The sequence below is a fragment of the Bactrocera neohumeralis genome, chromosome 5 (genome assembly GCF_024586455.1).
Source record: "Bactrocera neohumeralis isolate Rockhampton chromosome 5, APGP_CSIRO_Bneo_wtdbg2-racon-allhic-juicebox.fasta_v2, whole genome shotgun sequence".
NCBI lineage: Eukaryota > Metazoa > Arthropoda > Insecta > Diptera > Tephritidae > Bactrocera > Bactrocera neohumeralis.
The window spans coordinates 56,851,765-56,877,905 of record NC_065922.1 but is presented as its reverse complement, the minus strand read 5'-3'; the positions used below and the strand labels follow the sequence as shown (position 1 = coordinate 56,877,905).

Sequence of the window (26,141 nt, the reverse complement as noted above, 5' to 3'; positions counted from 1 at the left end):
ATGTTCCAGCAAATGCTACTGCTGGCATGCTTCTCAAAAAGTTGCACACACTGTACCATTCACAATACGCGATGACTTAAATGAAGTTGAACCGCGAGACGCAAAACAGTCGGAAAACTTTCATGAATTGCAAAAGCAAATATCCTACAAAGCGCTTTATTGCAGTTCACATATCGACCCATTTGATACTGCTGATCTCATATCGTTCAAGGCCAATAACCGCTATGTTGCTTTCTTTGGTGACGAACTTGCAAACGTATTTGATCGATTACACCAATCTGCAATATTCAACATTGACATGAGTTTTGAATGTGAATTAAACAAAAGGGGCGAATATGGTACGATCCATGTGTTGTCAATTTCGATGTGTTGTTAACGTCGATATTCACGCCTCTAAATGCAAAATATTCTGCCATTGTCGTCTGGTGAGTGACGCCGATGCAGTGAATATCCATCATTTCCCATTTCCGTTTCCGAAAGAAAAGCACATGAGTAGTGTTTCGTGCATTTATTGTCAGACATACAAACCAAAGTGGGATTGTAAGGTTCGCACGGTCCATGAACCACATTGGTTTTCACCACTTCGTATAGTTCTGGATCTATCTCTGAATCAGGAATTTCCGCTGAAATGATTTCATCAATTTGATCTGGTGTAATCACCATCCGCATCCAAAGGAGAATGTGTGCGTGCGGCAAACCTCTTTTTTGCTACTCTACAGAATACATTCAGCATCTAAAAGCACCATATATACCATAGGTTGCTTCAAGATAAAGACCATCAAACATCGCAGCTATTGTTTAAAAAGTCGTGCTGTGATATCGTTACGATCGCTAGCTGATTGACCGCGATCCATAATTCCGCACGTATGTCATCGCATTTTGGGAGTACTTCTTGCCTTTCTTTGGGCTGCCATACGTTGATGGCAAAAAGAACGCCGACAAAGGTTAGCGCGATCTCTTCGTGGCTTCGGAACAAATTTCAATCATTAATTGATCACTTCGTCTGAAACACACATAAAGTTTTCACTGAATAATTTTCCTTTGGATAGCCGGAATAAAAAAGCAAGCGACCGCAATTGAACGATTCAAATAATTTACAAATCAAAATATTGATTCAAATAATTTACAAATAAAAATATTGAAAAACAAAACAAACAAAAATTGAAAAAATGTGTATGGAAAATGTTACTTTTTGAAATTGTCCAATTTTCCGACTTCTCCTCATGAAAAGTATAAGGTATTTTGTTTCTAAACCTTTCCCAATCCACAACAAACAACCTTTAAAAATTTCATTAAGATTGGTCTCTTAGTGTTACTAACAAACAAACATTCATATTTATTGTAACGTTTGTATGGGGAAAAGAAAAGGGCTGTTTTTAGGGGTTTTCCGGAAACTATTCGAATTTTTCTCGCCGTAAAAACCATCTTTGAACTTCAGCGAACATTTAAGAAAAAGAATTGGCCAAATTGGTCCAGGCGTTATTGAGTTATGCGCGTACATACATTTTTGGTATTCATTTTTATTTACATATATAGAAGTAGATACTACATAAATAGATACATAGATAACACACAAAAAATCGCATGCCTGGTAGAATAACATGAATAACAAAGAAAGTTGCAAAAAGTTGCAACTGAAATCAAAAGCATAGACTTAGAAAACATTAACTAATATAAACTAACTTGATTCATTTAAGGCCGAGACGGGGATCACAACTTTTTGTATACCTTAAATCGATGTATAAGGAAAAACATACTACTCAAAAGGGCACTTATAAAACAATTGTTTTAAAATAATAAAACAATATATTATTACATAAAAACTACTTTGTTATATAACATATGCCTTTATTATCAATACACATTTCGATTTATGGGGATTAAACACGATTTTATATCGCAATTTAATTCATTATAAGAGCTAATTTTTAAGCTATTTTCACTGCACAGTCGGTGTGTTTCTATTGTCTCACTGCTCTTGCTTTTCGTAGCCCCTACGAATGGGATAGACCAAAAATGTATTTACCGTTAGTTCTACTGGTGTTTTAGGAAATAGCCTTGATACAAACAGTGGTAAATTTCAAATTTTTTTTAATTTTATTTTTGGCCTATGAAATCGATCAATGTGCGATGTTAACATTTTTTCTTGGTTTTCCTTACACCTAATTCATCAGTCAAATATATTAGCAATTAACATTTAGAGATATAAAACTGTAATTTGGTACAGAGGATCGGAGGAATATTCACCATTAAATTGAAGCTTGTGAGTGTTTTCTTTAAAAAATAGGAAACCTTGAAATGGATCACGCTTTACTGATTAAATGAAATGAACTAAATCACTTCGAGCAGGACCCCTTTTTTGCCAAGCTTTAAAGGGACTTCCTATCTATTTTCTTTGGAAATTTTCTTTTGGAAATATACTACTAACATGCCATATACAAAAAAAATAATCATATAGAGTAAAATCAGCCGGATGTTCGAAAATTCTGATGTTAGTTATATGGGGGATAGGACAAGTATCCGCTCAAATTTATCTACATATTTTAGAGAAAAAGGCACACTGTTTTGAGTAAAACACGTTCTCTTATTTTCATTGGGATAACTCACATGTTGGCCGATATATGCGGTATAAAGTCATCAGAAGCTCGAAATTTATTAGGTATATGGGGGCTAAGAGAATTATTGGCCAGATTCAACCAATTTTTGATATACAGAGAAACTATTGATAGAGAAGGATTATACCTGAAAGTCAACTATAGCTACAGGTGTCCAAATATTCGGTTCCTAGGGCTTGAAGAGTTGTAATTGGATTTGAACAATTTTGTTCGTAAGGGGGCATACACTAAAGGTATTATTCGTGAAAAGTTTCCTCCCGTGATATTAAACGTTTCTTGATTTGAGTACTGGAAAGTTAAAGAATCAAATGGAATTTATTTTTTGTATATGGGAATTAGGCGTGGTTGTAGTCCGATTTCGCCCATATTCTTACTGTGACATAAGAATATGAAAGCAATGCTAAATACTAAAATCGGCCGGTCGGGTCCTGAAATATCGGATTTCACCAAAAAGTGGGCGGTGCCATGCCCATCATCCAATTTTCACCATCTCGGAGGTAAAATTTAATGTCTCTGAAGTGTTTAGTTATTGATTGACTTTGCTTCTAGTAGTTTTTAACAGTACCGTTATATGTGGAGTGAACGGGGGTTTCATCCGATTACAAAATATCACATCCAAAATATTAACACATTTACAGTCCTTCTATTGTTTTCAGCTTCAACATTTGCTGCGATCTCATTGAGAACGCAGGTCCATTAGTTTCTTATTAAATGTTTTCCACAAATGTGTAAATATTCACACGCAGCCTAAATGGTAATGCGTTTAAGTACACAAGATATTAAGTATACAAGAAATGCAACAATAAAAGCTAATGAACGCTTATGTCGTGGGAAGATTTCTTTTAGGAGAATGTGGCGGTTAATTTCCGTTTGAAGAATTAAATGTTAAATAGCACAGTAGAAAGTAATATCATATATAAATAAATACAGAAGCTTTTAAACTTTAAACAACCATAGCGACAGACAACCGTTACCACGAATAATAAAATACACATTCCAGGTGGTCGCACAAAATGTGAAACAAAAACAAACACTCCTGTCAAAGAAAAAAAAGTAAAACAACAATGACACCTACTTAAATATTTTAAAGCCATCAGCATTAGGTGCTCGTAAAACGTTGGCGCACGCTAACTGTAAATATACTGTACTATAAATATACGTACATACATACATAAGTAAGCCAGGAGTGGAATAATTGCTGCTTTAAGGTGTTAGCGAGAATTATGCTTAACTTTAGGGCGTCAGGCGGTGAGTGTGCACGTAAATGCTTAAAACAACCCAGCAAAAAATATTTCAGATAATTGCTCAAGAGAGTACTTCCGATGTATCGTACTTTCAAAATAAAATATTGTAATGAATATAATATTGAAATAATATGAAAATGAGTAAAATGGGGAATGCATTAATTGCCAACTTATACCTTTAGGAAACAATTAGGTAGTCTTACTTTAACACGAATATTATTGGGGTATAATTGAATAATGAATAGCTGGAAAATTGTAAAATAATACTACTGATTTTAAGCTTATGTAAAGTAGATGAGCTGACTAATCTGCAAAGGTTTGCAGTCTAGTCTCTCTGTAACCTTTCACATATAAAAAGTTGTAATCAGTCTCTTCATGGGACTTCTCAGACTCCTTTCATTTTGATTTTTTTTTTTTTGCCACTAACAAACATATTCCTACACATTATACTAAAATGTCCGCAAGTGGATTACACGAAAGCATAGCCGTATATGTACATTTTTCGTAGAGAAGTCTGAAAATGAAAGTTGAAACCGCAAAGCAACAACAAATTATGGTTTGTTGAACAATTCGTGTTGTAATGGTGTTAAAGTGTATCAACCAATAACGAAAATAACTTTTTTTTAAGAATAAAAACGTAAAAGTTAAAAGTAGTTAATATCACGTCGGAAAGCAGTTTGTACCTACATATATGCTGCCCGAGATAATCCTACAAAGGTTGCTTTAAGTAATGGATGAGAGAGAAATAACGGATTTTTTCAAAAACGGCACATTTTTTATAAATAAATCAAAAACGGTCAATGGAATCTTTATTCCTGTGGAAGTACATTCGACGCCATTTTTTATGGAAATCAATTTCTTTTGCATGACTACCACGGGCACGCTTGCAGAAGTCCTCGCGCCGAACCCAATTTTCGACGGTTTTCAAGCATAAATCGGCCGAAACTGCTGGAATTTCACGTTCGATATGCGTACCAAGTTCATCAATCAATCAATCGCTGACTTTTTGGCATAGACCATAGACTTGACGTAGCTCCACAGGAAATAGTCTAAAGGCGACAAGTCTCACGACTGAGGTGGCCAATTGACAGAGCCATTTCGTAACATATGGCGTTCACCAAACTTGGTTTTCAATAAATCGATTGTGACATTCGCTGTATGGCTTGGGACGCCGTCTTGTTGCAACCACATATTGCTCAAGTCCATATCAAGTTCGAGGCAAAAATATTCGATTACACAGTACAAAAGCTAATCTGGGGGGTGAGAAATTCCAAGTCAGGGTGATGGTACTAGGTCAGTATAGTAAAACTCTCAAAGGGTTTGGCGTTCGTATGTGTCAGTTTTTTTTATGACCTTTTAAATTTTTTCTTATGTTATAGTGAACGAAAATTGAGTACCAAATAAAGTGTGTAATGAAATGAGATTTATTGCTAAGCATGATTTTTTGATGAAAGTCCGGATCATTTTCAAGTTGTTGCTCAGCCCAATTCACGAACATACGACGATACTTGGGGTCAAGCGGCTTCAGTAAGGATGTAGAGATGCCCAAAGCTTGAAAACGATGTGTGAGAGACTGATGTGGGTCAATATTCTCGACACTACGGACACTTCTTTGTCTCACTGGCACGGGAACATTTGGACAGTGCCTGTGGATCAAAATTTTTCCTCCAGACGCTCAATTGTTGATTTGACAGGATGATTATGACGATCATAAATTGGACGTAGCGGTCTTAAAGTTAAGGACACAGACTCCTAATTTCGGCTCGTTGTTGGATCGTATATCTTTCCATGATAAAATGGCATACCAAATATCAAAATAGGGGAGAAAATATGGCGTCGTTTGCTGTCCTTATTGGTGTACTTTCGTAGCGATCCTATTGAAAAACCCGTTATATTATTTCGTGGCAGTACGCTCGGAGTATATCAAAAAAATTATCTGAAATAGTTTGGATAGCGAACATAATAAAATATTTAAATTTTTGGGTTAAAAGAACGACTTAAACAACTTGAAACACGTTGCGACTACTCCTGAGAACTCATTTTTAGAAATTTGCTAAAGGGAAGTTAGTTTTACAGAATTCCGGCAGATAGAGTAGAAAAAGCTTGGAAAGCTACCCTTTCAACAGAACAATGTATTTAATATTCAAATTGAAAATTATAAAAATAAATAAACTAATTAAAAATAAAATTATAGAAACTTACTTTGACTTGGCAAGATCAAGCATCAAAGTCTTGGCACTACATTGTAGAGTATTGGAAAGTTACGTTGAAGAACCTCAATCTTCCAATTTCAAATTTTCCTTTAAAATAGATATGTATATGTTTTCAATGTTAAACACAAAATTAAAATTATTTCCAATATTACGTGAAAATGTCACCATTTATAAGTACTCTCACGAATTGCCTACTCTGTGAGAGCATTTAGTTTTCCACCCTATTGAATTGTTGTTCCTTGTTCGTTAGAGAAGAGGGTAAACATTCTTACTTATGATACGCGAATACTTCACGAATCAAACACATTTTGTTAATTTAAGCAGGAAAACACCTCGATGCCTTGTTTTTACTGTTTTGATTTTTGTCGGTCCTTACAGGTTCTGTGTCAAATCATACGATTTACACGTGATTAAGCATCAAAGCCGATTTGCTCATGTTTATTCAAGCAAGCACATAAAAGCCGAATAATAAACAAGCAAGTTACACACATACGCGGGTAACATAATTTTAAAATACACTCAATTACCTCACATTCCGTTTGGTTGCTAAGAGGTTCTCCTCATAATTGTTGTTGTTAAAAAGTTTAGGCTTCGCTTCTCAATCTCGCTCTGCACATATCCTTCTTCAAAGGCGTTGTTAACGAAAGTTTTTTTGGCTCGTTGATATCGGTGCCTTGATTTGCATTCAAAATATTTCGTTACGCAAAATTTATTTGATTCCTTTTTGGCTTTTTATTAGGTTTTTTGCAGCTTATCTAGATTTCTTTTGGTACGCAGTTCGTTCACCACAATAATTGAAATGATATGCAAAAACATTTTTGCTATGAGAAACATATAATTTAATTAGAAATAATATACTTACGTACATATAAACTATTTATTGAAAATTAAGTAATATTTAACATCGAAGGTGCTCCCAAATATGAGCAATGCGCTCTTGGAGTGTTCATGGACATTTCTGAAGCATTCAGAAATGTTTCTACGGAATAAATTTTGAATAGTATCGAGTCAATAGGTTTTCATTTTGTCATATAGCCTTGAGTCAGAGCCTCTTAAACTCTAGATGGATAAGAGCAGAATTGAACGACGCTAGGGGACCAAGAAAGTGTTTAAAAACACTCCGCAGGGTGAGTAATATTTTAAGGTACTTAGAAGGAAAAGATTGAATCCGGACAAAAGGATATACTTGTTTTCACTAGATTCTTCCATGGCTTATTTCTATTAATGGGTCTCCGAAGAACTGCACGAGTTATCTTGTGGTAGTCTTGGCAACTACTCGGGACAACCTAGGGTTTTCTTCGTTTCTATTCTATATACGGTGCAGTAGAGTGGTGAACATGTACGATAATATACCTACCAGAAGCCAGCTTGCTGCGCTGCTGGAGAATTTACATATGAGCCTTTGACCATGAGGGTTTGGCAACCACCGACTACACTTTTCAATTGGGAAAGTTTGTTCAGTGTAAATATACGAGCAATTGGTTGGCATAAAGTATGTTAGCTGCTCGCCGCACCTTCATACGTCTACCTGGAATATGGAGGACGCAGTTAGATCGTGGACATACTCTCCAGATTTGGGAATAGGTAGTTTTTTTAAGCTGCCGAATCTCTACAATATATTTCAAGCAGCGGTCCTTCTGAGAGAGCCACGGAGGTAACTTCTTATGCATCAACAGACAACTTCAGAGTTCATATCTACCTAGACAGCCAATCAGCCATCAAGAATACCACATCGACTTCGCATAGCACTGCGACGGGTAAAATTTCAGATTGATATCTCAAAAACCGAGGGGCTAGTTCGAATATATACATACAGACGGACGGATAAGCGCACATACAAATTTATTCTCAGATTTCTGGTATCGATGATAAATTTTTGATCCCAAGGCTTCGAGTTTTCCAAAGTGTGAGATCTGATGAAACGAAAAACCCGATAAATAAAAGGGTAATTCACCTCGATAAAATATAAACAAAAAGGTTACTGATAGAGCCAACTGGCAGCCAGCTCAATTTGAGGTCATCTCATGACCTTTAAATCACAGCACATCGAAGTGCGACAGTCACCTACACAGACCAGGCACGGTGCCGGCTTTTCTTTTATAGAGCCAACTTCCGGTGAGGTCACCTCGTGACTTTCAAATCACACCACCTCAAGACGCGAAGGTCACCTAAGCGCTGGACTTTCTTTTATAGAGACAGCTGGCAACCAGCTTCCCTGAGCCCACCGCATGACTATTTAATCACATTACATCAAAGCGCGATATTCCAGGACTCTGATCAGGGCAGCATTCTTAGCTTCTAAATTCCCTTATGTATATATAAAGGTTACTACCATAATGTCTATCCGTACTTTATGTCGCTATCAAAATAATGGCTTAAAATTCCAAATGGGTTTGAAAATATGCTTGATGTTGTTTGTCTAAACTTATATTATATTGGCAGGCTAATCACAACCTTGCAGCTATTGAGAAATCCTCTGCTTCTCAGTACTATCAAAAACGACCAGAGCATATGTTAAGTGGACTTGTTCTCAGCTGTCACTTTTTCTAGGTTTCGTCAGTTGATGACTCAACAATAATATTGATTATATAGCCAACCATATCATTAGGTTGCAAGAAATAATATTTATGACACCAAAACTAAAGCTATATTATGGTGATTGTAACATCAAATTGTTTTAATTAGTAGTAGAATTCAGTAAAGAACATTGAAGAAATAGAAAATCTGAACTTTATCTCCCTCTATTGAGCCGCGTATTTGATATTCGGTTGCGCTTGAACTTACGTCTGCTCGCTTATTTACTTTACCTTCTTTTCTTTTCGTTTTTATTTGTGTACTTAGTTTTTCATTCATAAAACTTTTACATCTTACAACAGTAAGTAATTGCACTGTACAATGAAATCCACTCGCTGCAACATTATCATAGCTGGATTTTTCCTCCTACTATAATTTTAATAAAATATTAACACCTCTCGACCGCATCCGCTCTTCGTGGCTTGCCTTGCAGTCTCCAGCTGACATATTATTCTTGCCGCTGTTGTCATTTTTTGACTCATTTAATGTTAAACATCCTAGTGAACAAGCTTACGCGCAAACTTTTGCACAAATACTTATCCAAAACTCTATTATACATACATACATACATAACCACTATATTCTTATATCCGTACAATCACCAGGTCCAACGGCACAGTCCGCCTGCAGCTTGTGTTGGCGCCTTCTTAGGTTAGCTGACTTTGTTGTATACAAGTTTCAATGTTTAATTTGAAGTTAAATTTGATGTTGTTAATTTTTTTCTTCACAACGATGCTCTACAACTATTTTATGCCATCATTCGCCGGACGTGCTGTCTGCCATTGGCTATCGCTGCTGTCAGCTGCTGGTAGCTGTCGCCGCTTTTGCTTTCGGTGCTCCAACTTCCTAACTGCCTGGCGTCCAGCTTCCCTTCCACTTCCACATCCGTTTTCGCAGCAAGTTTATGGCCACTTGCAATTTTCTTACAACAATTTATGTTGCTTTGCACATTATTTTACTTTTAGTTTTTTTGTTGTTGTCTCTGGCGTTTTCCAACATTTACAAATGTTGATATTATTTTTGTTTAAAGTTATTCATGCGCCGCTATTTGCTTATATACTTATATTTTGAGTGGCCGAGACTTTGAGGCAAGCTGAAGTGGTTTGGATGCAGAAAATATACATAAATAGGCACTGAAGAAATACTTATATTTTTACTACGGTGCAGTGATTGAGCGGAAAGTGAAGAAGGAATAAAGAAGAGCGAAATATTTTATAAAACAGGCAAAGAATTTTTCGTATATCAAAGCAAATCACCTTAGCATATTTAGGTAAAACATAAATCTACCTAATAAAAATTAAAAAGTCTACAAATCAATATCATGAACTTACGGCCATGATAAACGTAGCTTGATCAGTGAACGCTAAAAATGCTTTGAGTTACAATTATATTTCTACTGAAAAATCGAAATCAATAATTGCCAAAGAAGAGGACTTAGTGATGGCTGTGACCCTATTTCTCACATCGATTTTATAAATACAGTACAGGTCCACCAAAGCGAAGTAAATATATTCCTTTGATGCTTGTAAGCACTTACAGGGTTTGTACGGAAAGTAATAGGACTGAGTCGATTTAAATTTATTGAACCAATCGTTCCTATTCTATACAAAATTTCAAAATAAGCTTCTTCTGCGTCGATGCAGCGCTGCCAGCCCGATTTCCAAGCATTGAAGACGTCACGGAAAGCATTCTCCGCAATAGCCTTGAGAGCCGAGGTGCATGCCGCTTGGATCCTCTCTGTCGTCTCAAAAGAAAAGCAAAATTGCCTCTTTGCCTCAGGATCATCAAAGATCCATGATGATCACCTGTGATTACGTTATTCAAAAATTGGGTTGTCATGTACAAATTTTCTTGACACACTTCCACTCGCGGCAGTTTCTGGTTGTGAGTGAGCACTTTTGCGACCATCTTCGCGCACACCTTGCGCATGTTCAAGTGCTCCGTCACAATGTCATGAATTGATAAATTTAATATCTGGGCAATTAAACGAATACTCATAGTTCAAAACTTTCCGCACACGTGTCACATTGTCGGTGTTTGTCGAAGTCGCAGGTCTCCCAGCACGATCTTCATCAGCGACCACTTCTGGGCCCTCCAAAAAGGCCACCGAAACACACCACTTCTTGCTAAAACAACATCTGGTTAAGCCTGCATGATCATATCAAATGTTTCTGTCGCAGATTTATCGAGTCGCACACAGAATTTAATCACGCACCTCTGCTCTAACGAACGCTGCATTTTCGGCTTGCAATATTCACAGAAACACGTCGCGCGAAATTTTTGTCCTGACCCTCCTGGTGCTCGGTGACAACTGACCACCCGCTCGTTCGTTAGCTAGAAAGCTGATAAAAAAGGGTGTAATATTTGTGCTTTGAATGTGAATATTTATTGTCAACAAAATTGAACAATATAGTAATTTTCCAAGATAGTCGTGTATACGATTTTCAATCGTTTTTGATATGTACATTAAACCTATTACAGCTGGAGTTGGCGCCTGTTTTATATAAACTATTTCAGATATGTCCTCTTATGATTTAATTGAAAATTATAAAACCTTCTACTAAAAATGTTTGTATATAGTACATATATGTATGTACGAGTATAGAAAAACGCGATGAAATCAATATGTACACATTCTTATTGAGATTTTTGTTCGTACATGATTGTCTTCTTGTTCGATAGCAAGAGATCTGAAAGGGCTATACTTTCAATCAGTGCTCAATTTAAGAAAAGTGGGGTCTATGATTCCCGTCCATTATCTGGCCGACCATCTTTACTCACATCTCACGAAAAGCAGTGTGTTCTGGAGCAAGCACAAAACAATCCTAATGTGATAGCTAGTGAAATTGCGGAAATTATTAAGCAGTAGTTCTCTATGTCTGTTAGTACTGATATTGTTCGAAGAACTTTAAAAGAACTACACTTCCGCAGTAGGAGGAAACCGGTTAATTTCATTAATTAATTGACAGAAACGACTTACCTTTACAAAACAGCGTACAAATAAGCCCTTTGAATTCTGGAAGAAGATCCTGTTTACGGACGAAAGTAAGTTATGGATTTCGGTTTACCGGGTAAGCATCTTATGTGAAGAAAACCGATAACCGTTTTAGATGTTAAAAATTTGAATATTACTTTAAAACATGGTGAAGGTGGATTTAGGAGGTTTGAAGTTGCAAAAGCGCCAATGGAGTGACAAACTTAGCATTCATAAATCAAATTACGAAAAACAACAAGGGGTTCGAGTATATGTTCCAACAGTAAATCGAACCCAAATACACTGCCTTTTTTCTGCTCTTTTGCCCAACGTTTGTAACGTCGATTTGGTCATATCCGTCTGTATGTCTGTATATACGCGAACCAGTCCATTAGTTTTTGAGATATTTACCTGTGATTTTAAAGACGACCTTTTCTTCTCACGAAACTGCTCATTTATCGGAACCACCGATATCGAACACCTATGGCATATAGAAGCCATACAAACTGAACCATCGGAATCAAGCGCTTTTATAGGAAAACTTTTTCATGAATTATGTTCACCAAATTTGGCATAGAGTATTGTCTAAGGCAGCGAACAATCTCCGATACCAATGAACTTCAATAAATAAAAGTTTTAGTTAGTTTCATTGAAAAAATATTACATATATATTTTATTAGAGGTTCCATCATCTCTTTTCTTTTATTTCATAGAAATAAAATTCAACTAGGTTGTATAGGTTGTCAGTTTGTAATTATCCTTACAAAAAACACAATTGTGCTTTCTACAAGGAAATCTACATTCATTTTAAACCCTCCCATGCTGACGTTGTTGACCGAAGCTTGAGCAGTAACCCAGAAGTTTTTGCACGTTTTTTGTTGTACTAGCGATTTCCAGTGGACCCCGTTAAAAAGAATTAATAGCTTATTCGAAGAGACTGAAGCCCATATCGTCGTCTCGGACTCAGATTCTTCCTTCTTCTCCTCTTTCCCAGGCATGGACGAAAGTTTCTCGCGACCGTGGGCAATCAATTCTTCAACGGACTTGCCGTTCAATTCCTTGACAACCTTGGTGAGGCGTTCGGAGTCAACTTCAATACCGACCGAGCTGAGGTTTTTCTCGCTATCGGCATTTTTGGGGTTCTCGGAACCGCCAAGAACAGCCAACAAGTATGCAGCCAGGTAACGCATTTTTTAAGTCCCTTTTTTCGACACGAAACGTGTACAGCACAAGAAAATACAACTTTCGTTTAAAAACTTTACAACGAACCCCCTACATAGGGTTGTGCGATGGGTTTGGGACCCGCCACGTAAAAAAACACCCACAATGAAAGAGAACAACAAGCCTCGGAAGAGAAACGCCCCTTTTGATGACGACCATAGCAAACAAAAAAAGGACTATGATATCAGGGCATGCACCTGGAATGTCCGGACCCTTAATTGGGAAGGTGCCGCTGCCCAGCTGGTTGATGTTCTCGCGAAAATAAAGGCTGACATCACCACCGTCCAAGAAATGCGATGGACGGGACAAGGACAGAGACGACTAGGTCCTTGTGACATTTACAACAGCGGCCATATAAAGGAGCGCAAGTTTGGATGTTGGATTCGTGGTGGGAGAGAGACTCCGTCGCCGAGTACTATCATTCACTCCGGTGAACGAACGTCTAGCCACAATCCGCATCAAAGCGATGTTCTTCAACATATCGCTGTTTTGTGCCCACGCCCCGACGGAGAGAAGGACGAGGTGACCAAAGATGCCTTCTATGAGCGCTTGGAGCGCACTTATGAGAGCTGCCCCCGCCACGATGTCAAAATCGTGCTTGGCGACTTTAAAGCCAGGGTGGGCAAAGAAGGTATATTTGGCACTACGGTCGGTAAATTCAGCCTTCACGACGAAACATCCGCAAATGCGTTGAGGCTGATTGACTTATCTGTAGTACTAAATTCCAGCACAAGAAGATACATCAAGCTACCTGGCAGTCTCCGGATCGAAAAGCTACCAACTAGAACGATCATGTTGTGAAAGACGGAACACACGTCTCCAGTGTTTTAGACGTGCGTACGCTCCGAGGTCCTAACATCGACTCGGATCACTATCTTGTTGCAGGCAACGCACGTCAACAAACACAAGGAAGGTTCGACGTCGAGAAGCTGCAATCACAACAGACAGCCGAACGATTTGCTACTCGGCTTGCACTCCTGCTCTCTGAGAGCACTCGTGAACAACTCGGTTTAACATACTCTTGTAGAACCTCCAAAGGTGATCTAGTCACCAATGCCCAGAGCATACTTAAATTATGGAGGGAACACTTCTCCAGCCTGCTGAATGGCAGTGAACGTACAACACCAGGAGAAGGAGAACCCGATTCCCCAATCAATGACGATGGAGCAGACGTTCCATTGTCCGACCATGAAGAAGTTCGAATAGCAATTGCCCGCCTGAAGAACAACAAAGCGGCAGGGGCCGATGGATTGCCGGCCGAGCTATTCAAACACGGTAGCGAAGAACTGATAAGGAGCATGCATCAGCTTCTCTGCAAAATATGGTCGGACGAAAGCATGCCAACGATAGGAATTTAAGTGTGCTCTGCCAAATCCGTAAGAAGGGAAACCCCACAATCTGCGCCAACTACCGTGGGATTAGCCTCCTCAACATCGCACATACGGTTCTATCGAGCGCCCACCGTCAACAAACTGATTGGACCTTATCAGTGTGGCTTTAGACCTGGCAAATCAACAACCGACCAGATATTCACCATGCGCCAAATCTTGGAAAAGACCCGTGAAATAAGAATCGACACACACCACCTCTTCGTCGATTTCAAAGCTGCTTTCCACAGCACGAAAAGGAGCTGCCTTTATGCCGCGATGTCTGAATTTGGTATCCCGCAAAACTAATACGGCTGTGTAAACTGACGTTGAACAACACCAAAAGCTCCGTCAGGATCGGAAAGGACCACTCCAAGCCGTTCGATACCAAACGAGGTTTCAGACAAGGCGACTCCCTATCGTGAAACTTATTAAACTGCTTCTGGAGAAAATAGTTCGAGCTGAAGAACTAAATAGAGAAGGTACCATCTTCTATAAGAGTGTACAGCTGCTGGCGTATGCCGACGATATTGATATCATCGGCCTCAACACCCGCGCCGTTAGTTCTGCTTTCTCCAGGCTGGACAAAGAAGCACAGAAAATGGGTCTGGCAGTGAACGAGGGCAAAACGAAATATCTCCTGTCATCAAACAAACAGTCGTCGCACTCGCGACTTGGCTCTCACGTCACTGTTGACAGTCATAACTTTGAAGTTGTAGATAATTTCGTCTATTTAGGAACCAGTATTAACACCACCAACAATGTCAGCCTGGAAATCCAACGCAGGATTGCTCTTGGCAACAGGTGCTACTTCGGACTGAGTAGGCATTTGAAAAGTAAAGTCCTCTCTCGACGAACAAAAACCAAACTCTATAAGTCATCTATAAGACATATATATAAGTCATATATAAGACATCGGCGACGCTGGCTAGGTCATGTTGTCCGGATGGACGAAAACACTCCAGCTCTGAAAGTATTCGACGCAGTACCCGCCGGGGGAAGCAGAGGAAGAGGAAGACCTCCACTCCGTTGGAAGGACCAAGTGGAGAAGGACCTGGCTTCGCTTGGAATATCCAATTGGTGCCACGTAGCGAAAAGAAGAAACGACAGGCGCGCTGTTGTTAACTCGGCTATAATCGCGTAAGCGGTGTCTACGCTAATTAAGAAGAAGAAGTATGTTAATGTAAAAAAATTTAATAAACTATTTCAAAAAACTTAGTATCAATACTAATTAACAATCGAGACATTCGTGCTCCCTTTTACTTTAGCTTCCATAAATGCTGAATTAGTGTAGTTGTTACTCCCAAATATATGGTAACATGCGGCACTATTATACTATAGAGTTCTCCAAACGATCATTGGAATACTGAATCTTGAAACAAAAAATTTTCGACTACCTTTAGTAATAGCATAATGTCTCAAATATCAATTTTAATTATTTCTTATATAATAAATACAACCGATAAATGTGTAAACCAATCGCCAAACACCCATTTTATTCCATTTTGCCTAATCTTGAAACATAACTAATATGCGGGTAATCATAAATATTTTCTAAAATTAAAATGCCATAAAATTTTTATAACTTTAAAATCAAATTCGTGCCGCTAAACAATAAATTCGCTTAAACTTATTTAAAACGTCGAAATCTTATACTTCATTCAGCGAGTCAAGTGGATTTGCTGTAGTTGTGGTAGTTCTTGGTTTGGGTGTAGTTGTTGTTGTAGTAGGATCTTCCCATCCCTTGACGACCAATGCGTCTCCAAACACGGGTTTGAAGAATAAAACAAAGCGTGAGTAACGACGAGCAGAATTCTGAAATGAAGAAAATTAATTGAATGAAATGAAAGTGACTTACAGCATACGTATTTAAGCGAGAAGATAAACTATCAGGTACAATTCAATATACCGTTTAAATTTCTTTATGTTGTATTTAGCAAAAACACCGAGATAAAATTTCTGTTAACTTAATGTGAGCAATTCAGCTGTTAAAAAGCTTTTAAAAGGCTTTTAACAGCTTCAAAGCTTATCTTATTAACAGTTATTTTAGCTTTCCGTTGCAACTGCACAATAAGCTTGAGCTTTATAAAGCTTTATGTTGAAAAGCTTATTTTTGTATGCTATTACACCAGTCTAATACTGAGTTAAACTTTTATATAATGCTACGCTTATCTAACAATCGGACTTAATATGTGTATGTAGTTTTACTTGAACAAGCTTTCAATTTCGTATATAGACTTACCATAATAAGCCTTGAGAACGATTTGGAGATGTTTGTTAAAGTTGCAAATGACTTGTTGAAAAGTTCTTCGGGAAAGTCCAAAGACACTTGCTTTCTATCGAATTCCGGTACATCGTCATACTTGTTGTTAGTGTTAGCTGTAGCTCGGGATGGGCGTATTAGACGGCTAGTCTTCAGCGAGGTTAACTGAAAATATAAAAACGAAATAATGTAAATGCTTACAACCAAAAGATGGTAAGAATGTAATAAAATTAGGTAAATCCAAATAACAAATATATACATAACAAAAACGGATTGCGATATGCTGTAATTGTTTTATAATAAGTGTATCATTATAAAACATGAAAAACTCACATTAGCTAAGTATAATATAGGTAGCCGAGTTACACAAATATCCAACTTGAGAGGCAATATTTTTCAAAATGTTACCAAATTTAAGACCACTACGTCTGAGAAATACTTTCAGAAAACACAAATTGACAGTTGATTTAGTTTAACTGGACTACCGAAATTTGTACACACTTCGACCAACCAGGTGACTTTTCAAAATGATTACCAAAAATGTTCATACAATTTGTTCGATTTTTTAAAAATATATTGTAATCATTATAAGGTTTTCTTTAAATAGATGGTGAAGTAAGCACTTCTTGACATTGAAAAATGTTGGTTAAATACAAAAATCTAGAGAATTCTGGCAGACTTGGTTCCTTTTTAAAAAAAACATTTAGTCACATATTAAATATTTTTCAATCAATTTTATAAGAAAAGAGAGAAAAATATTAACATACGATATTCGAAAGCCGAAATATATTTTCACATTGCTTACCATAATAAGTAGCGGAGCCGTAGCTTAAAGCGGTACATGGTTTACGGGTTTTCAAAATTGAATCTCTTTATTGTCTTATTAAATTCTACAACATCTATAGAATATTGTCCTAAATTCGACAACGAGCAATAGTTTCGAAGATGTCCACGTTGTTTCGAGCAATAGTTTCGAAGATACAGCTTGAGAAATTATGCGTCTACGCTAGATAGGCTAAGTGCACCGTCTTTAATCGCGTTTTTCTCGAACCTGTGAAGTTTGTTGGCAAGATTTCTCGAGAGCTACTCAACCGATCTTCATAAAATTTTACAGAGGTCTTTGAAATACAATCCTTAAAGACTTGAGCGAATGATTTTTTCTCGATTACAACAGTTCAGTTTTTTTCTCTTCGTTCGAGTTCTAAGTTAAGGTTTTAACTCAAACACGTATGTTTTCCACTTTAGATGATCCTGCAAGGAGTTATCCTGCCAACGCAGGCGCAACTTTTTTTGGAGGGTCACCGAAAATGGCGTCGCAATGGCCGAGTTAAAAATATATATATGTTTTTTAATTTCAGAATTTTTTTGTTAATAGTATATTTATAAAACAATAAAAATTCTAATTAAATATTTCACTATTTATATGAGAAAAAATTATTAAAAAATTGCTTTTTTTACTCGAGGAAACCCATGTAACCCTTAAGTTTGATTGAGACATTGAAAATGGAAAAAAATAATTTCAACGTTTTATATGAAAAAAATGATGAGGAGACTGCAGTTTCAAAATGATAAATGCTTATATTTGGACAATAAAATCCTTTCCAATTTTTTATGAGTACCATATTGACGTATAATTAAATCAAAATGTCACATTTTATAAAATTTAGATTATTCGCAGACCTTAAGGGATCGTCTGAGTATGAAATTTTCGAAAATCGATTTTTTTTGTTTCATTATCGGATAGTATACAATCTAGAGTGGGGAACGCACCACAGATTGGAGATCTTTAAACGCGTTTTCCTCAGAATGGTGTTTTACAAAACGGTTTCCACTCTCAAAGGAAGAGTTATGAAGATATCTAAAAAAAGCATTTTGTATTCATCATGAATATATTTATTTATGAAAAACTTGGACTAATTAGTTAATTTCAACATTTAAAGTAAGGTCTACAAAGAATATTAGAGAGAGGAAAATGTAATTAGGGTTTTCATATAGTCACATAAAATTATTAGTTATAACGAACCGAAAACATAGCGTTGAGAATTGAAATTACGTAAACTCATTTTTGTATGTAATCCAAAAATAAGTTTTTTAAACAGGTGTAAAATTTTATGATTTTAGCATTGCGTTACACAGTACAACAGCTAATCTGGGGGGTGAGAAATTCCAAGTCAGGGTGATGGTACTAGGTCAGTCCTTTATAGACCAGAGTAGATAATTTTCGAAAGCGAAAAAATCATAGTAAGATGAAATCCATTGAAAACGAATGATAAAATAACAAAAATGAAAGGAAAAATAATTTACGGGCTATCCGAGGTCGGAAAAAGGAAGGGGAGAGGAATGGTTAAATTTTTAAGAGCTAAAATGGTATATGAGGATTTCCGGCAAAACTACGAGTTCTATAGCTAAATATTCACAATTTGTTATATAAAAAGAAAGGAAAGCATTTACAACTTTTGTATATCCACCTTTGACACAAAATTTCAAGAATTATATGAAAAATTCAAATATTCAAGTTTTTGGATTTGTTATTTTGTCCTTCGTTCGTATGTTTTCGATCGTTCGTTCGTCCTTCCCACATAAACCTGTGAAAATATTGACTTTGCGTGTTTCGTGGCGATATACAACTTTCAATTAAAGGCAGACTTAATCTACAAGCATGGATGTTGAAACTTCTGTCGATAGGTCTTTACTATTTAGTAAATTTGCCATGGAAAGTGGTGGCTTTCATAACTAAAACATTAAAAAAAAATAATAACAACAAAAACACGCGCTTCAGAAACCAAATATATATCGAATGATTTATTTAAATCCTGTACAATTATTTACAGTTATTAATGATATGGTTTACAATCGTGTGTAATGGGAACGTAAAAAATACTTAAATTAAACTAAAAATACAAAAAAAAAACGCAAAAACTTTATAAAAAATATTTTTTCGAATTGTTGGAAATTTTAAAATATCAAAACGAGTATGGTTGCCTACATAATAAAACTACCAATATACGCAGAAGAGTTTAAAGAGAGTATAACAAGAACTATACATTATTTACATAAGTATATTCAAGGATAATAGGAAGACATTACTTTCGAAGTTTATATGGTTTGCTTTGTAGCATTCTGCGTTAAATAGAATAAAGTTGAAATTTAACGTATTACATGCGCAGTATGCAAGTATGTATGAGTATGTGTGCGTGCTTCGCCTTTGTACATGTGTTTAATTGTATGTGTGTGTGTGTCTCTCAATGAAAGTGCATTCTCAAATGTGTGTGTGGATCGATATTTCGTAAGCAGCGCGTAACAATAATTCTGTATTGAAGTGTATAGCCAGAGAAGAATTTGTAAATGTATTGACATATATATATAAGTACATATTGGCATATGTTGCTAAATATATATACGTATTTTAGTTAACATCACAGCAGCCACTTGCAGCAGCCTTAATAGCCAGCCTCGTCCGAATCCGGCGCGGCTGTGGTACCGCCTCCAGCAGGTCCAGCTGCAGAGCCTTGCAGAATAGGACCAGAGAAGCCGAGGAACTTCGACACGATATTACCCAAACCAGCATTGGCATTGCCATTGCCCGCTGAAGAACCGCTGAAAGCGGTGATTGTAGTCAGCACGCCAGTGGTCAAATCGTTGGCAATATTGCCAAGTGAGCGTATTTTGGGTGAAACTACGGCGGTAACGAGCGTTTGGAAGTCCTTAATGGGCACGGGTTGCTTAATGTCCCACTGCTTGTTCTTCTCGATGTTGGCGCGATCCAGCTGCTCGATGACACGCGTTTTGGTGTCGAGGAAGTTGTCGATTTTCTGTGCAATAAAAATTGTTGTTTATTTATTAGTTAAAATAAGCAAATATTTGTCGCAATAATTTCAAAATAATGCTTACACCAAAGACAAATCCCAGCACTGCATTCTTGGCTTCGAGAGTCGCATCGGGTAATTTTCTTTTGTTGCGCTCAAGATCATCGCCTGAAACTGCCTGCAAAACCGTAATCAAAAGATAAGTTAAACATTTGCTTTAGAAAATCGTCGACTTTTTGAAAAAATGTTGTATTGAATTCCCTTGGCCACATGGCTCAACTTATGTTTTTAAATAGGTATGTAAAGTAAGTTCGTAGAGGTATTTTAGGATGTTCTACCACAAAAAGGGTGACCCCCTAATCTGCTTCAAATATCGCGGGGTAAGCCTCCTCAACTTTACAAATAATGTTGCATCGAGCGTAGTATGTGAAAGACTGAAGCCCACCGTAAGCAAACTGACTGAAGCTTATAAGTGTGGCTTTAGACCTGGCAAATCAACAACTGACCAGATTTTCACCATGCGCAATATGAAGGAAAAATTCAAAGCTCGAAAAGGAGCTGCCTTTATGCTGCTTTGTCTGAATTTGGTATCCCCGCAAAACTAATACTGCTGTGTAAACTGACGTTGAGCAACACCAAAAGCTCCATCAGGATCGGGAAAGACCGCTCCAAGCCGTTCGATACCAAACGAGATATAACCACGTAAGCGGTGTCTACGCCAGTAAAGAAGAAGAAGATGTGTGTAACTAGCTCTTTGTGGCTTCTTAAATTTCAAAAATACCTAAGTTCTAAGAAAAATGCCTAAAATCTAACAAAAATGCTTGAAATCTAAATTGCAAAGCACTGAAAGCCATAACCAAAGATAAAGCAAATATGATAATGCCATAAAATCGTTGCCACTTGCACTTTGCTACAGCCATAAATACGTGTCTTTAATTGCCGCTAAAGACATGCAAGTGGGCACACAATTGACCTAGCCAAGTATTAAACGATTAAGGTCACCGCATAATTGCGCAATATTGCTTAAAAATAGATTTAATCAATGCGAAATCTTTGCGGCAATTTTCAGCTAATCGTTGTAGGCTATTACGCTGCTAAAATTGTTCATATTTATTTAACGAAATTTGCATTCAGAGCAAAGTTCATTAAGTTCATATAGTTGTTTTTTTCTTTTCAATAACCACAAACTCACCAATTGACTTAATGAAATGGTGAGTGACCGATTTGCAGTTGGACTATGTCACTTCACCTCTGACAACGCGAACGAAAATCCGGTTTCAAGTTTACACTCATTTAGAAAAACCATGATTTGTGCATAAATATCTTGTTCAAGCTTGTTTTTTTTTGTTTTTGTAATTTTTTCAATCTAAGATATGCTTTTTTTCTCGATCCATCTCTTAATATCATATGCGCCACTCGCGTTCGACTTGACCCAGTTGAAATATAAATAATTGCACAAGTAACAAGAAATACATATAATGTATGATATGAAATAAAACATGAAATTTGCTAATTTAAAAAAAAAAAATCATATTGTCTAACAAATTAGCATTGTCATAAAGTTTTAGTTAAGACAAAGCCGTGTTTGACAACGCAGCATTTAACTGTCTCTTGGCGCCTCAATTGTGTAATTATATGACATGATATGTGGAGAATAATATGCGAGTCACACAGCCTATCATTGTCAGCTATAAAACTGGCTACAGCAGCCAATAAAAATTTGTTGTAAACTGGAACAAATAAACGGATTAATTTATATTATTTATTTATGCAATATACGCTTGAGCTAGCTTGTCATTGCTCTTAGTTAATAAATCGCACCCATTTAGCTACGCTTTTAGTTAGAATTTAATTGTAAACCAATTTGTACTGTTCAGTTTGCACTCTGATTTAATTTTGAAGGTTGCGTGGTAAAACCAACTGAATTGACATTGAAATTATTATGAAAGATTACATTTTTGAAATATTTCAATTGCATTTTTCACAACTACCAACGGAGTAAGCGATTGATATAGCATACTAAAAGCGGCTAACTTACTTGTCGTTGGTCAACCAACGATTTTCCATAATTTCCATAAATTAAGTATGTTTCGCTTTATTCAATGGTTATCAGTTGAACCTAAGCACCTTGACTTCGAATATTGGTTTTAATTTATCAAGACTTGTTGACATCACAGGTGACACAGCTGCTAGTGCTGACACACTGAAAGTTTTGTTTTTTCGTTCAATAAGACTGCAGCCGCCTTTGATACTTTAATCTGGCTTCAATTTTATGTGATTCTTTTGTGCGTATTCGTTAAGCTGTAGTTTTTTTCTAAGCAAAGGTATTGATAGGAATGCGTTTTGTAATGCAAATACTATATACTTAGTCACAATTGTGTTCAATTGAATTTAGAATTGTTAAACATCTAATATATAAACTTAATGTTTATCTAGAAGAATTTCACGCAGGAGATATTTTATCAACTAACCAGCCTCTGATCTTTTGACTGATTGATTTGATCGTTTTACCATACAAAATAAAAATCTTATTTTACTACATTAATTCTGAATCGAACTTAAATCGAGTGGTAACTGGTATGGAACTCAGCGGGTTGTTGTTCACACTAAAAATTTCACTGCGCTTAGCTCTTCGGTTGTTGTCCAGGCTGTACATTTTTTTTGTGCATAAAATTGAAATCAGCTCATGAGTTTTAATCATTATAAAAATTCGAAATGAGCCTATCGTTAATCGAGTAGCAGGCTGTGCGAAAGACATAAAATGGTTTCTTAATTAAAATCTTATTGTATTAAATTAATTTAGCTTTGCGGAAAGGCTGTACGATAATAATTACGTCACGGTGTTTTATGTTCGAAGGTATCTAATTTAACTTGAATCGTTCATATAGTTTGTTTACAGGAGAAATCAGGGAGTAACCTCGTACCGCATATCGACCAGAAGTGTCTTGGGAGCAGGCTAGCAGTGGAAAGTGTTGCCAGAAGCAAGGAACTTCACTTCTACTCGGTGCAGGCCACAGAGGCATCGAGGGCAATAAAATAGTGGACGAGCTTGCAAGGAAAGATGTGCGGCTAATATCCGAGAAAACACGTCGTGTGCAAAACGGTAGATCAGAAGTACACAAAATTCCTATTGGCACTCGATAAAAGAGACTGTAGGAAAATGATCGGAATACTAACTGATCACTATCTGGTGGCGGCACACGTCCACAGAATGGGGCTGATAAATCGAGAAGACTGCAGAAAATATTTAGTGCAAGCATTAGAGAAACAGTGGAGCATCCCTTGAGCACTTGTCGCGCAAGTCTGTTAAAATTCGCGTCAAGCGCAGGGATCTCAAAGAATGACTACTCCTTATGGACTTATCTGGTGTCGCAAAGGATGACAAATGGTCTGCTCTGGGTTGCTTATTGCTTACCAGTTTAATCTAATCTAACCTTGATTTCAGTGGCGATAACGTCCACTTTTTGGAACCATTCTTCATATGAGTAGTGTTAGTTCTTGTTGGTATGGTGTAGTATCTATTGTGGTTGATTAAATTATTATTTAAAGCAAGCTATAAAACACTTTCGTTTTCTCATTGGATGTACTTGGGGATTTTAATATTAATTTACTGAGAATTATATATTAAATGAGTAACTAATTAATTGCTTTCTTGGTTGTTAGTTTTTTTATTTGTTATATATTTTTAATTGCCCAATTTGGAATCTAGATAAATTACTATCATAAAGGGCACAACCAGTACAACTGCTTAAAAATAATTATATTCATGGACTCATTTGAAAGAGAACTACTGTATGAAAGTTTTGAGAATATATTTATATAGTACACAATGAATATTGCAAAAATTAAAAAAAAACGTATTTAGGGTATACTTCGCTATTTCCCAAGTTATTAAAAAAGTCCTCCTGCAGTGATTTTGGCCTGAGCCATAACTAAGAGAGAATTAAAGAGATTTTTAATCTGTAAAGTCTTTACAAGGTCCTACGATTGACAAAAAAATATTACTAAAATAGCTCTTTGATAATAAATCAAAATTTGTTAAATTATTGTGATTATTTGTCCTTCAAAAATTAAATTGTAATATACAAAACAAAAAAATGCCAAGCAATAAGAATAATTTTACTTCAAGTTATAACAGCCAATTTGAATACTCTAGTTTTGGGAAAAATGCGTTTAAAGGTAAACTGATGGAGCTGAGTAAACTACATAAGCGTCTGCACTTTAGAAACCTTTAACTCAAGGAATGTTTGAAATATTATTAGGGAAAAGAAATAGTTCTCGAGAAGAAGTACTTTTAATTATGACACATACTCACTCCTGAGTTTATACTGTTGTACATACACATATGTAAATGTCTTTATGCTGCTTTACTGGAGTTTTTTCAACGGGCAGTATATCCACTCGATAATTAGGAAATAACTATTTCTATTATTTAAGATATTTTCTCGGATATGATGGTAACACAATAATGTTATATCGAGTTCCTTTATTACAAGTTAAATACTTTGTAACTTGCACTTGAGACCATAAATTTATATGTGTGTACTTATAATATAGGTATTATTGACCACGTATTGACTATTTTCCCACGTTAGTTATATATATTTTGAAAGTAGAACAAATGAGAGATGACCTTTTGACTAAAAAAAATGCTTGAAATCTAATTAGAAAGGCGCGCAACAGCCTACAGCCTAGTAACTCAAAACGAGTTGTTGGCCATTACAAGCATAATTGCTAAAGAATGTGGTTTTTAGAAACAAATTAAAAATTTTAGCGCCAAATATTTAAAAGCAACTATATTTTTATTTTCTTTAAGTATGTAAATAAATTTACAGACAAACTAGAGAACTAAAGAAACTGGCTACTTAGGCCTTCATCTCAGCAACCAAATAGAAAACAACAAATAGAATAGAATGGGGAAGGGAATTTAAAAAATACTCAAATTTTTAAACCATCAACAGCAGGCAATAATTAACTTTACTTAACTAAGCTGTGTTTATGGTATTTTTTTTTTTGCATATATTAACTGTTGGCGTGAAGAATTGTTGAAAATAGCGTCTCAGTTTAACTGTTATTACAGAAGTTTAATGCGTGTGAACACCACAGACTTAGCATAAGCAACGCCGCTGCGTATACGCAACAGAAATGTGAATGGCACTGCCATGTGTATTTCACAGCTACTTTGTGTTTGGTATTTTAAACATAAAAGAAGACAATAAACCGTTATTGCCATTTATACAGAAAATTTTTGCGTAAAATAACTAGTATGAGTAATTAAACTCTAAAGTTAGAGTTATTTTTTTTATTAGAGTTAGCGCTATTATTCGTTACTAAACATGCTGGATACTCCTTTTCGTAACTTTTTTAGATTACACATATTTTTATTTATTTTTATAATATTTTACAATGCCAACTACTTGTTTTTTAATGATACCTGTAACCTGTATTCACCGCCGCTTTGTGGGAGTTTTATTGTTGGCCAGTGCGTCATCGTAAAAAAATTGCATAATAATTTCTTATAATATTTGTGCCAACAGTTTCTTTTGCTTTTTGTAATTCAACTATTTAATGTGTTTATACGCTTTTGGTGTTGATTCGTTCAAAATATTGGTGAGCTTTACTGCTCTCCTTTGGACTCATTCATGCGCTTGAATCATGTTACGCTCAACAGGTCTTCATTTCTGCACGCTTCACTCTGCTGCTTATTAAAAAATCTCTCTTCTTTCACTTTCCATTTTATGTTTATGTACCATAGATATATTTTGTACGTTACTCTTTGCTATTTGGTTTCATTTTCGTACTTGTTGTCATAGGTCGCTTTTGATGGCGCTGGCGTGGTTGCGTACAACGATGACGATGGTCAT

General features: G+C 36.3%; 1 protein-coding gene and 1 pseudogene across 3 annotated transcripts in view; both read right to left on the bottom strand.

Annotated features, from left to right (window-relative positions):
- Positions 1-12,351: 12,351 nt before the first annotated feature.
- On the bottom strand, positions 12,352-12,882 carry LOC126758806 (60S acidic ribosomal protein P2-like; annotated as a pseudogene).
- Positions 12,883-15,675: 2,793 nt separating this feature from the next.
- Positions 15,676-26,141, bottom strand: part of LOC126758801 (uncharacterized) — a 36,748-nt gene continuing 26,282 nt past the window's right edge. For 2 of the 3 annotated variants that reach the window (XM_050473185.1, XM_050473184.1), the window contains exons 3-4: positions 20,363-20,455; positions 18,823-20,283 (exon numbers count right to left, since the gene is read on the bottom strand). In XM_050473185.1, the coding sequence (XP_050329142.1) occupies positions 19,912-20,283; positions 20,363-20,455 (465 nt within the window). In that variant the 3' untranslated portion in view covers positions 18,823-19,911. Of the gene's footprint in view, positions 16,024-16,450; positions 16,637-18,822; positions 20,284-20,362; positions 20,456-26,141 lie in introns of those variants that run through there. The other variant, XM_050473186.1, reaches the window with a different exon arrangement.